Source organism: Odontesthes bonariensis, chromosome 6 (genome assembly GCF_027942865.1).
Source record: "Odontesthes bonariensis isolate fOdoBon6 chromosome 6, fOdoBon6.hap1, whole genome shotgun sequence".
NCBI lineage: Eukaryota > Metazoa > Chordata > Actinopteri > Atheriniformes > Atherinopsidae > Odontesthes > Odontesthes bonariensis.
Genome location: NC_134511.1, coordinates 10,920,174 through 10,936,004, shown reverse-complemented (window position 1 = coordinate 10,936,004; position 15,831 = coordinate 10,920,174). Strand labels below are relative to the sequence as shown.

Here is a 15,831-nt window from a genome sequence, read left to right as displayed (position 1 = left end):
AAAGATTTATACTCAAATTTAGTCGATGAGGTAATGAGGTATTCCCGTTGACGGATGATTAATAGAGAATATAAGCAATTAAAAAGCTGGCAAACGTAATTGTGTGATATTTTATTGGAGCCGTCTTTTACCTCAGCATCATCTAACAGCGGGCTTAGAAATAAATTACCATCTCACTCATTACCAGTGTTTTTATGGTGGCATTATGACGTGTGGGGAAAAAAGTAAAAGTTTCTTGTGAGACTGATACTGCAGTGGCAACTCTTCAACAGACGTCCCATTCTTCATGCTTAATTTTCTTTGGGTTGTGAGGGAGTTTTTTTGCGACAGTGCATCATGATGAATTTTAATGTAAGTCCCAAACATTTAGTTAAAAAACAAATCCTAAAACTACTTTTTGTTCACGTGTTCATTTAAATGATCATTTCCTAGCGTACATTTCAGTCCCTCCACGTTGTTACGACGGGGGATTATTCTTGATACAAAAATCTAAGACAAGGTGTGAAGTTAACATGAAAGATTTTTTTAAAGATTTAAAATTCATGTTAAGATTAAATCGAATCGATTAATTTGTTTTTCACATAACATAATCTGATATGACTGGCTGATTGGTTTTAGACCATTTCAGAGAGAAGGAATAAGAGTGGAAGTGAAGGGCAGACTGACTTGAGAATCAGAGACTGTATCTGAAACAATAAGAACAGCTCGTCTCTCATATGGAATACTTTATTTCTCACATTTTCAACTGTTTATCCTCCATCATTGTAGTTTGAAGTTGCTGCAAAGTTACTTTATATAAAATATGAGACATTATACAAGGTTATAAAAAAGTTAAGCTATCAACAAACGCTGATTTTAAATCACTGATCAAAAATAATATTTCAACATTAGTGTCTGAACAGTAAATATTGAAAGTAAATTATTTGAAAATACACATGAAACCATGAAGGGAGTTTCCATATTTAATCCATTTGGACAAAAGACAAAAAAAATAACTACATTTGTGGCTCAAAATGTGTTTGTTTCTTTGTTAAAAAGATTTTCCAAAGTTTTTAAATCATCAACAAAAAATATCTTTCTGACAAAGCTGGATGAACAGTTTCAGATGAAAAAGAAAATAATAAACAGTAATTAATCAGAGACATCATCCTGTTTGATTGACTGAACCACTGAGACTCTGTTGATCACAGCAGAGAAAGTATCTGATCCCCTCTTATAGTGAGACCCTTTATTTCTTTGGATCACTGTTGTTTTCCTTCCTGTAATCAAACAGAAGCTGACGGATCATTTATGGGGCAGTTCTTGAAGCTGTTAATAGGTAATGTTGTTAACTCTTTACAGACATGTATATTTAGATTATTTCAACACATAAACTGCAGATTAAATATAATTTAAGAGGCCTTGATTCTGTTGTAATGTAAAAGAATAATGAGAAAGCTGATTTGGTTTTAAGGTTCGACAAGTTTGGAGAGTAAAAGCCTGAAAATGTCAAAAAACAATTGTTGAAATTAAAAGTTGGAACAACTAACAGCTCCAACTGATGAACTTTTCTGAACATCACAGAGAAACAACAGCAGGATTAATTTTGATATCAGAAGTTTTAGCGTCTCCAGCTTCTCCAATGTCGAAAAATGGGAAGAGTTTCTCAGTGAAAGTGTCTCTGTGAGTGTAGATGTGAGTCTCATCTTCAGAGTTGTAGAAGGACACCTTCCCCCTGTCATAGTCCAGCTGGACTCTGATCCTCTGGAGACTCTTCTTCACTGTGACAGTCTTACCATCACCAGCAATGTATTCTCCATCACCATGCCATAAACACCAGATTCCATATTTTGGTGAAGGAAACAACTCTCCCTTCCTGTCAACTGACTCTTTAACCAAACCCACATTCCAGTCAGGATGATCTCCCACCTCCACCTCCCAGCTGTGTTTCCCTGAGCTGAAGCCCTCAGAGCCAAAAACATCAAAACCATTAGTGTTTCTCTCTGGATTGTCAGGAAGCTGCTGCTCTGTGTCTCCATGTCTCACACTGGTCAGATCATCAGACAGATAGAGCCGGCCGTGTGCAGTGTTTGGATCCAGAATGACAGGACTGAAGTGGACCTTCTCCTTCATCTTCTCCCACACTCTGAAGGACAGGTTGCCCAGGTGTTTGGCCACATCTGTCAGCGCTCCTGAGAGCAGCTGTGGATCTGACAGTGAGCACTGGGCTCTGGCTCTGCTCTGAGTGGGTTTATAGCTGCTGAGGAATGGCACGTTGTCTTTCTGCAGCTCTTCTTCAACAGCACAGATACTGTCTGACAGAGAGGAGATCTGCTCCTGAATCCTCTTCATCTCTCTGCTGACAGTCTTCTTCTTCTGCTCCTCTTCCTCCCTCAGAGCTGCCAGTCTGGACTCCTCTTCCTCTTTCAGGAACTGCTGGAGCTTGTTGAACTCTGCTCTGATCTGCCTCTCTGTGGACAACAGCTGCTTCTTGGAGTGTTGAATCACATCATCGTATGTTTCCTCCACTTGTTTGTAGTTGTTCCTCTTGTCCTGCAGAGACTTTAAGTCAGATTTCAGCTGCTCCTTCAGCTCACCGACTGCTTGTTCTACAGGAACCACTTTGTGACTCTGGTGGAGAGAAAACTCACAGACAGGACACACAGCTCTCTGCTCGTCTTCACAGAACCAAAAAGGAACTTCAGAGTGTTTCTCACACACCACCTCCTCACTCGGCTTTGTTTTATTCTCCATCTCAGCTGAAGTGCTACTTTGCCTCTTAGCAAATGAGTCAGCCAGTTCTTTCAGGGAAAAGTTAACAAGTGGATCCTTTGAGGATTGTCTTTTACAAATGGGACAGTTTCTGTTTTCAGCTTGTTCCCAGAATTTCTGCAGGCAGCTTGAACAGAAGCTGTGGCTGCAGCTCAGAGACACAGGATCTCTGAAAGTCTCTGAACAAACATGGCAGCTCAAAAAACTTTCAACAAGAGAGATTTTCTCAGCCACTTTCTTCTGAAGTATTTTAGTCAGAGGACTCACCAAATTCTCCACCTTGTCAGTTAAATTCCTCCAAAAACGTGTTTTTCAGCAGAGATCTCACACCCTGTGATGGCGTCTCAGCTCCGTTCAACAATCTTGAAAATCACCTTTGTCCTTTTTTATCTCTCAGTGACGTGTTAACAGTCAGACAAACTGATGTGATATTTTATCTCCAGCAGGTGGTGCAGTCAGGACACATTTCACAGGTGACCTTTGATTTCTGTTTGATACAATGAAACTGAACAGATGGTAAACTTTACTGCATTTGATTATTTTAATTTTGTTTTGTTTTATTTGAACACAGAAACATTTTTTTTGTCTATTTGTTGGATACAAACATGAAAAAAGGAGGTTTGTGCTTCAGTCCTCCAGTGATCAGGAAACATTTCAGCCGGTTGTTTCAAAGCTCACCTTCAACTAGCTGAGCAACATTTTTTCTTCATGAGCTGCAACAGGAAACATGTTCTGCCATCATATCAGTGTGAATGTGCTGCTGACTTCATATCATTTAGTTTATTGTGTTTAATAAGGAAGTGATTATTTTATTCGTAGTTGCAGCACCTTCATGTTAAACATTAAACAGACTTTTCAGTTGTTATCCAGACTGCAGTATTTGGATGAATGCCATAGTGGTTCCTCCCTGTCTTTGTTTCCAGAGGGACAGTTGTCAGTGGGACACACGCTGCTGTAAGTAGTGAAGCCAGTAGAGTGACTGCTGCTGGCATTTAATAAAGAAGTTTACAGAAAGAACAACTGCAGCCCACACTTGTGTAGATGCACCAACTGTTTAAACACAAAAGAAATTGAGGACAGGGAAGACGATCACAGTCCTGACTCTGACTGTGAGGAATAGCTCGTCATAGAATAGCTTTACTATTCTGTTTTGCGTATTGTAAATTTGTAAATATGTGTTCTATCTTTTTTGTGGTTTGGATGTGTTGTATATAGTTGTGAGTGAATAAATGAACGAACGAAATAATGATTTCATGGTCCTTTTCATTACTAAAACTCAGTTGATTACCTTTTATTGATAGAAATGACTTGCATAAAAAAAATAACTAGGTCGCCCACTTGCTATGTATAAAGCACGTTTTAGGATCAATTTGGTCGATTTTAGAAGACTTTTTGGAGAATTCCTCTATCGGTAACGTTGAATGAAACCACGGAGGCAGCCATGTTGCCGGTTTGTTGTCATAAATCTGCTACTCTATTGGTTTAGCACGATCACGTGTCGAGCCGTGCCACTACTCCCTGGCCAAAAATGATTACGCCCTGTAGAAGCTAGTTCTGCAATAAATGTCTCGGCATAAAAAACGGGCAGGAATTTTTGTGACGAACTTTTTACTGTAAGCTTGACATACCTCCTGCTTTTTTGTGAAGTAGAGATCCTATTGTTGCCAGACGTCTGAGCAAGATTCAATTTCTGAAGCACTTTTCGGGGTTCACCTTACGGCCTATATGCTCCGAAAACGTCGCATTAATTAAAAGTGGCGACGTGAAGCGACACTACGAAACAAAGCACAGCTCCTTAGAGCAAAGTTTCCCCTGAAGTCCGAGCTGAGGGCAAAATAACTGAACTCTAAGCCCAGTATGACAGGTCTGCCCAACTCATCCCGCATACATTTACAGCCCAGCAACGTGCAAACAAATGTTCACTAAAGGTATCGTGGACTTTGGGGCAACATAAAAACACACTGAGTGATGGGACAGTTGTGAAGGAGCTCTGCTAAAATGCTGTTGCTGAGACATTATTTGAGGGAAAACAAAAAGACGAGATGTGTAAAAAAAAAAAATCAAACAAATCCTGATGTCAGCTTCAACAGCAACCAGAAAATCAGAAATATGAACAGATGATGTGCTGGCGCAGCTTGATGCAGCTACTCAGAGTGCACCATGCATATCTTTGGCCATTGATGAATCTGCAGATGTTACTGATAATGCCCAGATTTTGGTGTTTGGGAGATTTTTTCACAAAGATAAGAAGGAGCTCTAAGAGGACCTGCTGGGTGTAACACCATTTGAAACACACAGAAGAGGAGAGGACATATATGCAGCAATAAAAGAGATGCTGAGAAAGAGGGGCGTAGATCTGAAGCAGGTTGTCTCCGTCACCACAGATGCTGCCCCTGCCATGGTGGGGAAACAGCGGGGGGCCGTGCCCCGGATGAAAGAGGACCACCCAGATCTTATTGCCTACCACTGTCTCATCCATCAGACTGTTCTGTGGGCCACTCTATCACAACATTTTTCTGAAGTAATGAACACGGGGATGAAACTCATCAGCTTCCTTCGGGCATCCTCATCCCTTCAGCATCAGCTTTCCTGCAGTGACAATAAATACTAATGAAACCATATGAAAATGTGAACATAGGAGTAGGCCAGACACAGTAATGAGACACAAGCTGGACTTCTGTTTAGACCTTTTACTTGAAGGAATTTTAGGAACTGGAGCTAAAATGGAATTTTAATTGAATACCCCTGCTCTAGAGCATCGATTTACCCATGTTTGGATTGATTTGTTTTACACAAAAACAGATTCTGATATGACCGGCTGATTGTTTTTAGCTAGTATTATTTCACATGTGTGAAAAAGTGAAAATGACACTTTTAGTACTCGTGATAAAAACTTGAACTTTGTCTCCATCTCTTGGTGTTCACAGGAAGAAACGTGTGTCCACATCAGCTGCACAATTTATGAGATGGAAACAAAATGAATACAAAGTAAGACTTAAAACTTGAATCTTTTTCTCTCCTGTTTACAACATGCTTCACCTTTCATACACTGTGTCTCCATAATGCAGTGTCCTGCTCATTCTGTTCATTCATGTTGAGAGAAGCAGATTGGTGTTTTTTCCTTTAAACATATTTGATTTGATCTTATCATATTTATTTCTATAGCACTTTAAAAACAAACAAACCTGGTCGACCAAAGTGCTGCACATCATAAGACCCCACAGATAAAAACAGAGAGAAATTAAAATCATCTAAAAGCAGACAGAACATAGAGCAATAAAAACTGAACAAACAGTAAAATTAATGTCAGTCTCACACTGGGTTAAAGGCCAAAGAATAAAAGTGTGTTTTCCAAACAAGATATAAAAACATCGACTGAAGGAGCTCGTCTTATGTGCAAAGGAGGCTCGTTCCACAGCTTTGGGGCCCAGACGGAAAAAGCAGGATCGCCTCTCATTTTCCTTCATTTGGGAATCACAGGCAGCATCTGGTCAGCTGACCTGAGGGAACCAGACGGGGTGCAGGGGTGCAGCAGGTTAGACCAATAAGCTGCAGCAAGGCCATTAAGGGACTTAAAAACAAACAAAATAACTTTAAAACTGATCCTGAAATAAATAGGAAGCCAGTGCAAGGAGGCAATAACCGGAGGGATGTGCTCTCGTTTCTTTGTACGTGTTAAAAATCGTGCTGCCGCATTTTGCACTAATTGAAGGCGTAACAGGCATGATCTTATTGATTGAATTCTTTTTTTCTGAATGTATCAAAATATAACAGGTTAAAAAGGAAATGCTCAGTATCCACATGTGCAACACTTTCTTAACTGTGTCTCCATCTAGTTTTCATCACAGGAAGAAATATGCAACTCTGCGCAGTCACAGACGGCAAAAATGTTCTGATTTGGATACAAAGTTTATTATCATTTAAGAACAAACACGGACATTTTTTTCCATTCATGAAAGTTTTACAATTTGCTTAAAACTTTATAGAAATAAAAAAAAGAACACATTGAAATAGACGTTTGAGTATGATTTTGTGTTTTGAACAGACCGTTTCAGAGAAAACGCAGGTGAGGAATAAGAAAGTGAAGCGTACTCCTCATTAGATTTGATTTCAGGTTGTTTCTAACGTTGAACATCAGACTGACTTGAGAATCAGAGACTGTATCTGAAACAAGAAGAACAGCTCGTCTCTCATATGGAATAATTGATTTCTCACATTTTCAGCTGTTTATCTTCCTTCACTGTGATTTGAAGTTGCTGCAAAGTTACTTTATATAAAATATGAGACATTATACAAGGTTATAAAAAAGTTAAGCTATCAACAAACGCTGATTTTAAATCACTGATCAAAAATAATATTTCAACATTAAACAGTAAATATTGAAAGTAAATGATTTGAAAATACACATAAAATCATTAAAAGGAGTTTCCATATTTAATCTATTTGGACAAAAGCTAAAATAAGAACTAAATCTGTGGCTAAAAATGTTTTTTTTGTAAAAAGATTTTCCAAAGTTTTTAAATCATCAACAAAAAATATCTTAAACATTTCTGACAAAGCTGGATGAACAGTTTCAGATGAAAAAGAAAATAATAAACAGTAATTAATCAGAGACATCATCCTGTTTGATTGACTGAACCACTGAGACTCTGTTGATCACAGCAGAGAAAGTATCTGATCCCCTCTTATAGTGAGACCCTTTATTTCTTTGGATCACTGTTGTTTTCCTTCCTGTAATCAAACAGAAGCTGACGGATCATTTATGGGGCAGTTCTTGAAGCTGTTAATAGGTAATGTTGTTAACTCTTTACAGACATGTATATTTAGATTATTTGAACACATAAACTGCAGATTAAATATGATTTAAGAGGCCTTGATTCTGTTGTAATGTAAAAGAATAATGAGAAAGCTGATTTGGTTTTAAGGTTCGACAAGTTTGGAGAGTAAAAGCCTGAAAATGTCAATAAACAATTGTTGAAAGTAAAAGTTGGAACAACTAACAGCTCCAACTGATGAACTTTTCTGAACATCACAGAGAAACAACAGCAGGATTAATTTTGATATCAGAGGTTTTAGCGTCTCCAGCTCCTCCAATGCTGAAATATGGGAAGAGTTTCTCAGTGAAAGTGTCTCTGTGAGTGTAGATGTGAGTCTCATCTTCAGAGTTATAGAAGGACACCTCCCCCCTGTCATAGTCCAGCTGGACTCTGATCCTCTGGAGACTCTTCTTCACTGTGACAGTCTTACCATCACCAACAGTGTATTTTCCATCATAATGCCATAAACACCAGATTCCATATTTTGGTGAAGGAAGCAACTCTCCCTTCCTGTCAACTGACTCTTTAACCAAACCCACCTCCCAGCTTGGATGATCTCCCACCTCCACCTCCCAGCTGTGTTTCCCTGAGCTGAAGCCCTCAGAGCCAAACACAGTGGGGTATTTCATGTTTCTCTCTGGATTGTCAGGAAGCTGCTGCTCTGTGTCTCCATGTCTCACACTGGTCAGATCATCAGACAGATAGAGACGGTCGTCTGCAGTGTTTGGATCCAGAATGACAGGACTGAAGTGGACCTTCTCCTTCATCTTCTCCCACACTCTGAAGGACAGGTTGCCCAGGTGTTTGGCCACATCTGTCAGCGCTCCTGAGAGCAGCTGTGGATCTGACAGTGAGCACTGGGCTCTGGCTCTGCTCTGAGTGGGTTTATAGCTGCTGAGGAATGGCACGTTGTCTTTCTGCAGCTCTTCTTCAACAGCACAGATACTGTCTGACAGAGAGGAGATCTGCTCCTGAATCCTCTTCATCTCTCTGCTGACAGTCTTCCTCTTCTGCTCCTCTTCCTCCCTCAGAGCTGCCAGTCTGGACTCCTCTTCCTCTTTCAGGAACTGGTGGAGCTTGTTGAACTCTGCTCTGATCTGCCTCTCTGTGGACAACAGCTGCTTCTTGGAGTGTTGAATCACATCATCGTATGTTTCCTCCACTTGTTTGTATTTGTTCCTCTTGTCCTGCAGAGACTTTAAGTCAGATTTCAGCTGCTCCTTCAGGTCACCGACTGCTTGTTCTACAGGAACCACTTTGTGACTCTGGTGGAGAGAAAACTCACAGACAGGACACACGGCTCTCTGCTCGTCTTCACAGAACAATCTCGGCTCTTCTTGATGTTTACTACACATTAGCTTTAATACATTTTCTCCCCTTTCTGTGTCAGATGATCCAGATTTCAGTCTTCCAGCAAATGAGTCAGCCAGTTCTTTCAGTGAAAAGTTAACCAGTAGATTTTCCTTTGAGGATTTTCTCTTACAAATGGGACAGTTTCTGTTTTCAGCTCGTTCCCAGAATTTCTGCAGGCAGCTTGAACAGAAGCTGTGGCTGCAGCTCAGAGACACAGGATCTCTGAAAGTCTCTGAACAAACATGGCAGCTCAAATAACTTTCAACAAGAGAGATTTTATCAGCCATTTTCTTCTGAAGTTTTTTTAGTCAGAGGACTCACCAAATTCTCCACCTTGTCCGTTAAATTCCTCCAAAAATGTGTTTTTCAGCAGAGATCTCACACCCTGTAATGGCGTCTCAGCTCCGTTTAACAATCTTGAAAATGACTTTCGTTCTCTTTTCTCCCTCAGTGACGTGTTAACAGTCAGACAAACTTTCTTTGTCGTTTCAAAGCTCACCTTCAACTAGTTGAGCAACATTTTTTCTTCATGAGCTGTAACAGGAAACATGTTCTGCCATCATATCAGTGTGAATGTGCTGCTGACTTCATATCATTTACTTTATTGTGTTTAATAAGGGAAAAATTATTTTATTCGTAGTTGCAGCACCTTCATGTTAAACATTAAACAGACTTTGCAGTTGTTATCCAGACTGCAGTATTTGGATGAATGCCATAGTGTTTCCTCCCTGTCTTTGTTTCCAGAGGGACAGTTGTCAGTGGGACACACGCTGCTGTAAGTATTGTAGCCAGTTGAGTGACAGCTGCTGGTATTTATTAAAGAAGTTTACAGAAAGAACAACTGCAGCCCACATTTCAGCCCCAGCCTGTGAGACTGGAGAAAGCTATCCAGCAAGAAAACAGTGTTACAGAAACACTGGGACCAATCTGTGATAAATTCACGAGAATAGATTGTTATCATGGAGCGGACGCTGCTACTCCAGTTATTACGACAATAGCTTCACTCAGTTGAGCCAATCAAATCCTTTGTTCACCCCGCGCGGCCAGAGCAGAGAGGAAGAGACAGTGGTAACCATGGTGATAACAACATGGCTTGCTCCAAAAGAAGGAAGGTTGATGCGGAAGCACCATTGTTTTAAAAATGAATGGACGGAGAAATTTATGTTCATTCTTCCGACAGGCAGTTCAAAACCAGTGTGCCTCATATGCTCCGAAAACGTCGCATTAATTGAAAGTGGCGACGTGAAGCGACACTACGGAACAAAGCACAGCTCCTTAGAGCAAAGTTTCCCCCTGAAGTCCGAGCTGAGGGCAAAATAACTGTACTACAAGCCCAGTATGACAGGTCTGCCCAACTCATCCCGCATACATTTACAGCCCAGCAACGTGCAAACAAATGTTCACTAAAGGTATCGTGGATTTTGGGGCAACATTAAAACACACTGAGTGATGGGACAGTTGTGAAGGAGCTCTGCTTAAAAGCTGTTGCTGAGACATTATTTGAGGGAAAACAAAAAGACGAGATGTGTGAAAAAAATAAAAAAAATCCTGATGTCAGCTTCAACAGCAACCAGAAAATCAGAAATATGAACAGATGATGTGCTGGCGCAGCTTGATGCAGCTACTCAGAGTGCACCATGCATATCTTTGGCCATTGATGAATCTGCAGATGTTACTGATAATAATGCCCAGATTTTGGTGTTTGGGAGATTTTTTTCACAAAGATAAGAAGGAGCTCTGTGAGGACCTGCTGGGTGTAACACCATTTGAAACACACAGAAGAGGAGAGGACATATATGCAGCAATAAAAGAGAAGCTGAGAAAGAGGGGCGTAGATCTGAAGCAGGTTGTCTCCGTCACCACAGATGCTGCCCCTGCCATGGTGGGGAAACAGCGGGGGGCCGTGCCCCGGATGAAAGAGGACCCCCCAGATCTTATTGCCTACCACTGTCTCATCCATCAGACTGTTCTGTGGGCCACTCTATCACAACATTTTTCTGAAGTAATGAACACGGTGATGAAACTCATCAGCTTCCTTCGCGCATCCTCATCCCTTCAGCATCAGCTTTCCTGCAGTGACAATAAATACTAATGAAACCATATGAAAATGTGAACATAGGAGTAGGCCAGACACAGTAATGAGACACAAGCTGGACTTCTGTTTGGTCCTTTTACTTAAGGAAATTTAGGAACTTGAGCTAAAATTGACTTTTAATTGAATACCCCTGCTCTAGAGCATCGATTTACCCATGTTTGGATTGATTTGTTTTACACAAAAACAGATTCTGATATGACCGGCTGATTGTTTTTAGCTAGTATTATTTCATGTGTGAAAAAGTGAAAAAGACACTTTTAGTACTGAAGCACACTTGTGATAAAAATGTGAACTTTGTCTCCATCTCTTGGTGTTCACAGGAAGAAACGTGTGTCCACATCAGCTGCACAATTTATGAGATGGAAACAAAATGAATACAAAGTAAGACTTAAAACTTGAATCTTTTTCTCTCCTGTTTACAACATGCTTCACCTTTCATACACTGTGTCTCCATAATGCAGTGTCCTGCTCATTCTGTTCATTCATGTTGAGAGAAGCAGATTGGTGTTTTTTCCTTTAAACATATTTGATTTGATCTTATCATATTTATTTCTATAGCACTTTAAAAACAAACAAACCTGGTCGACCAAAGTGCTGCACATCATAAGACCCCACAGATAAAAACAGAGAGAAATTAAAATCATCTAAAAACAGACAGAACATAGAGCAATAAAAACTGAACAAACAGTAAAATTAATGTCAGTCTCACACTGGGTTAAAGGCCAAAGAATAAAAGTGTGTTTTCCAAACAAGATATAAAAACATGGACTGAAGGAGCTCGTCTTATGTGCAAAGGAGGCTCGTTCCACAGATTTGGGGCCCAGACGGAAAAAGCTGGATCGCCTCTCATTTTCCTTCATTTGGGAATCACAGGCAGCATCTGGTCAGCTGACCTGAGGGAACCAGACGGGGTGCAGGGGTGCAGCAGGTTAGACCAATAAGCTGCAGCAAGGCCATTAAGGGACTTAAAAACAAATAAAAGAACTTTAAAACTGATCCTGAAATAAATAGGAAGCCAGTGCAAGGAGGCAATAACCGGAGGGATGTGCTCTCGTTTCTTTGTACGTGTTAAAAATCGTGCTGCCGCATTTTGCACTAATTGAAGGCGTAACAGGCGTGATCTTATTGATTGAATTCTTTTTTTCTGAATGTATCAAAATATAACAGGTTAAAAATGAAATGCTCAGTATCCACATGTGCAACACTTTCTTAACTGTGTCTCCATCTAGTTTTCATCACAGGAAGAAATATGCAACTCTGCGCAGTCACAGACGGCAAAAATGTTTGATTTGGATACAAAGTTTATTATCATTTAAGAACAAACACGGATATTTTTTTCCCTCCATGAAAGTTTTACAATTTGCTTAAGACTTTATAAAAATGAAAAAAGAACACATTGAAATAGACGTTTGAGTATGATTTTGTGTTTTGAACAGACCGTTTCAGAGAAAACGCAGGTGAGGAATAAGAAAGTGAAGCGTACTCCTCATTAGATTTGATTTCTGGTTGTTTCTAACGTTGAACATCAGACTGACTTGAGAATCAGAGACTGTATCTGAAACAAGAAGAACAGCTCGTCTCTCATATGGAATACTTGATTTCTCACATTTTCAGCTGTTTATCTTCCTTCACTGTGATTTAAAGTTGCTGCAAAGTTACTTTATATAAAATATGAGACATTATACAAGGTTATAAAAAAGTTAAGCTATCAACAAACGCTGATTTTAAATCACTGATCAAAAATAATATTTCAAAATTAGTGTCTGAACAGTAAATATTGAAAGTAAATTATTTGAAAATACTCATAAAATCATTAAAAGGAGTTTCCATATTTAATCTATTTGGACAAAAGCTAAAATAAGAACTAAATCTGTGGCTAAAAATGTTTTTTTTTGTAAAAAGATTTTCCAAAGTTTATTAAATCATCAACAAAAAATATTTTAAACATTTCTGACAAAGCTGGATGAACAGTTTCAGATGAAAAAGAAAATAATTAACAGTAATTAATCAGAGACATCATCCTGTTTGATTGACTGAACCACTGAGACTCTGTTGATCACAGCAGAGAAAGTATCTGAGCCCCTCTTATAGTGAGACCCTTTATTTCTTTGGATCACTGTTGTTTTCCTTCCTGTAATCAAACAGAAGCTGACGGATCATTTATGGGGCAGTTCTTGAAGCTGTTAATAGGTAACGTTGTTAACTCTGTACAGACATGTATATTTAGATTATTTGAACACATACACTGCAGATTAAATATAATTTAAGAGGCCTTGATTCTGTTGTGATGTAAAAGAATAATGAGAAAGCTGATTTGGTTTTAAGGTTCGACAAGTTTGGAGGGTAAAAGCCTGAAAATGTCAATAAACAATTGTTGAAAGTAAAAGTTGGAACAACTAACAGCTCCAACTGATGAACTTTTCTGAACATCACAGAGAAACAACAGCAGGATTAATTTTGATATCAGAGGTTTCAGCGTCTCCAGCTCCTCCAATGCTGAAATATGGGAAGAGTTTCTCAGTGAAAGTGTCTCTGAGAGTGCAGATGTGAGTCTCGTCTTCAGAGTTGTAGAAGGACACCTTCCCCATGTCATAGTCCAGCTGGACTCTGATCCTCTGGAGACTCTTCTTCACTGTGACAGTCTTACCATCACCAACAGAGTATTTTCCATCATAATGCCATAAACACCAGATTCCATATTCTGGTAAAGCAGACGTCTTTCCCTTCCTGTCAACTGACTCTTTAACCAAACCAACATACCAGCGAGGATGATCTCCCACCTCCACCTCCCAGCTGTGTTTCCCTGAGCTGAAGCCCTCAGAGCCAAAAACATCAGGATAGTAAGTGTTTCTCTCTGGATTGTCAGGAAGCTGCTGCTCTGTGTCTCCACATCTCACACTGGTCAGATCATCAGACAGATAGAGACAGCAGCTTGCAGTGTTTGGATCCAGAATGACAGGACTGAAGTGGACCTTCTCCTTCATCTTCTCCCACACTCTGAAGGACAGGTTGCCCAGGTGTTTGGCCACATCTGTCAGCGCTCCTGAGAGCAGCTGTGGATCTGTCAGTGAGCACTGGGCTCTGGCTCTGCTCTGAGTGGGTTTATAGCTGCTGAGGAATGGCACGTTGTCTTTCTGCAGCTCCTCTTCAACAGCACAGATACTGTCTGACAGAGAGGAGATCTGCTCCTGAATCCTCTTCATCTCTCTGCTGACAGTCTTCCTCTTCTGCTCCTCTTCCTCCCTCAGAGCTGCCAGTCTGGACTCCTCTTCCTCTTTCAGGAACTGGTGGAGCTTGTTGAACTCTGCTCTGATCTGCCTCTCTGTGGACAACAGCTGCTGCTTGGAGTGTTGAATCACATCATCGTATGTTTCCTCCACTTGTTTGTATTTGTTCCTCTTGTCCTGCAGAGACTTTAAGTCAGATTTCAGCTGCTCCTTCAGGTCACCGACTGCTTGTTCTATAGGAACCACTTTGTGACTCTGGTGGAGAGAAAACTCACAGACAGGACACACAGCTCTCTGCTCGTCTTCACAGAACCAAAAAGGAACTTCAGAGTGTTTCTCACACACCACCTCCTCACTCGGCTTTGTTTTATTCTCCATCTCAGCTGAAGTGCTACTTTGCCTCTGAGCAAATGAGTCAGCCAGTTCTTTCAGGGAAAAGTTAACCATTGGAGGATCCTTTGAGGATGTTCTTTTACAAATGGGACAGTTTTTGTTTTCAGCTTGTTCCCAGAATTTCTGCAGGCAGCTTGAACAGAAGCTGTGGCTGCAGCTCAGAGACACAGGATCTCTGAAAGTCTTTGAACAAACATGGCAGCTCAAATAACTTTCAACAAGAGAGATTTTATCAGCCATTTTCTTCTGAAGTATTTTTAGTCAGAGGACTCACCAAATTCTCCACCCTGTCCGTTCAATTCCTCGAAATATGTGTTTTTCAGCAGAGACCTCACACCCTGTAATGGCGTCTCAGCTCCGTTTAACAATGTTGAAAATCACCTTTGTCCTCTTTTATCTCTCAGTGACGTGTTAACAGTCAGTCAAACTGATGTGATATTTTATCTCTAGCAGGTGGTGCAGTCAGGACACATTTCACAGGTGACCTTTGATTTCTGTTTGATACAATGAAACTGAACAGATGGTAAACTTTACTGCATTTGATTATTTTCATTTTGTTTTGTTTTGTTTGAACACAGAAACATTTTTTTTTGTCTATTTGTTGGATACAAACATGAAAAAAGGAGGTTTGTGCTTCAGTCCTCCAGTGATCAGGAAACATTTCAGCCGGTTATTTCAAAGCTCACCTTTAACTAGTTGAGCAACAGTTTTTTCTTCATGAGCTGTAACAGGAAACATGTTCTGCCATCATATCAGTGTGAATGTGCTGCTGACTTCATATCATTTAGTTTATTGTGTTTAATAAGGAAGTGATTATTTTATTCGTAGTTGCAGCACCTTCATGTTAAACATTAAACAGACTTTTCAGATGTTATTTAGACTGCAGTATTTGGATGAATGCCATAGTGTTTCCTCCCTGTCTTTGTTTCCAGAGGGACAATTGTCAGTGGGACACACGCTGCTGTAAGTAGTGAAGCCAGTTGAGTGACTGCTGCTGGCATTTAATAAAGAAGTTTACAGAAAGAACAACTGCAGCCCACATTTCAGCCCCAGCCTGTGAGACTGGAGAAAGCTATCCAGCAAGAAAACAGAGTTACAGAAACACTGGGACCAATCTGCGATAAATTCACGAGAATAGATTGTTTTCATGGAGCGGGCGCTGCTACTCCAGTTATTACGACAATAGCTTCACTCA

At 40.2% G+C, this 15,831-nt stretch overlaps 3 protein-coding genes across 3 annotated transcripts; all 3 read right to left on the bottom strand.

Moving 5' to 3' along the window:
* Positions 1 to 1,003: 1,003 nt before the first annotated feature.
* LOC142382813 (nuclear factor 7, brain-like) lies at positions 1,004 to 2,792 on the bottom strand. Its single transcript, XM_075468935.1, has one exon. It carries the CDS (start codon positions 2,731 to 2,733, stop codon positions 1,558 to 1,560), a length of 1,176 nt encoding a protein of 391 aa, XP_075325050.1. The 5' UTR covers positions 2,734 to 2,792; the 3' UTR covers positions 1,004 to 1,557.
* Positions 2,793 to 6,641: 3,849 nt separating this feature from the next.
* Positions 6,642 to 9,425, bottom strand: LOC142382812 (nuclear factor 7, brain-like). Its single transcript, XM_075468934.1, has one exon. The coding sequence runs from the start codon at positions 9,206 to 9,208 to the stop codon at positions 7,781 to 7,783; it is 1,428 nt and encodes a 475-aa protein (XP_075325049.1). The 5' UTR covers positions 9,209 to 9,425; the 3' UTR covers positions 6,642 to 7,780.
* Positions 9,426 to 12,081: 2,656 nt separating this feature from the next.
* LOC142382811 (nuclear factor 7, brain-like) lies at positions 12,082 to 14,950 on the bottom strand. The gene has a single exon (XM_075468933.1). It carries the CDS (start codon positions 14,874 to 14,876, stop codon positions 13,446 to 13,448), a length of 1,431 nt encoding a protein of 476 aa, XP_075325048.1. The 5' UTR covers positions 14,877 to 14,950; the 3' UTR covers positions 12,082 to 13,445.
* Between the last annotated feature and the right edge of the window lie 881 nt (positions 14,951 to 15,831).

What these genes read in the sequence shown, in the direction of transcription:
- LOC142382813 (XM_075468935.1), bottom strand. Translation starts at nt 2,733, where the DNA reads ATGGAGAATAAAACAAAGCCGAGTGAGGAGGTGGTGTGTGAGAAACAC.
- LOC142382811 (XM_075468933.1), bottom strand. Translation starts at nt 14,876, where the DNA reads ATGGCTGATAAAATCTCTCTTGTTGAAAGTTATTTGAGCTGCCATGTT.
- LOC142382812 (XM_075468934.1), bottom strand. Translation starts at nt 9,208, where the DNA reads ATGGCTGATAAAATCTCTCTTGTTGAAAGTTATTTGAGCTGCCATGTT.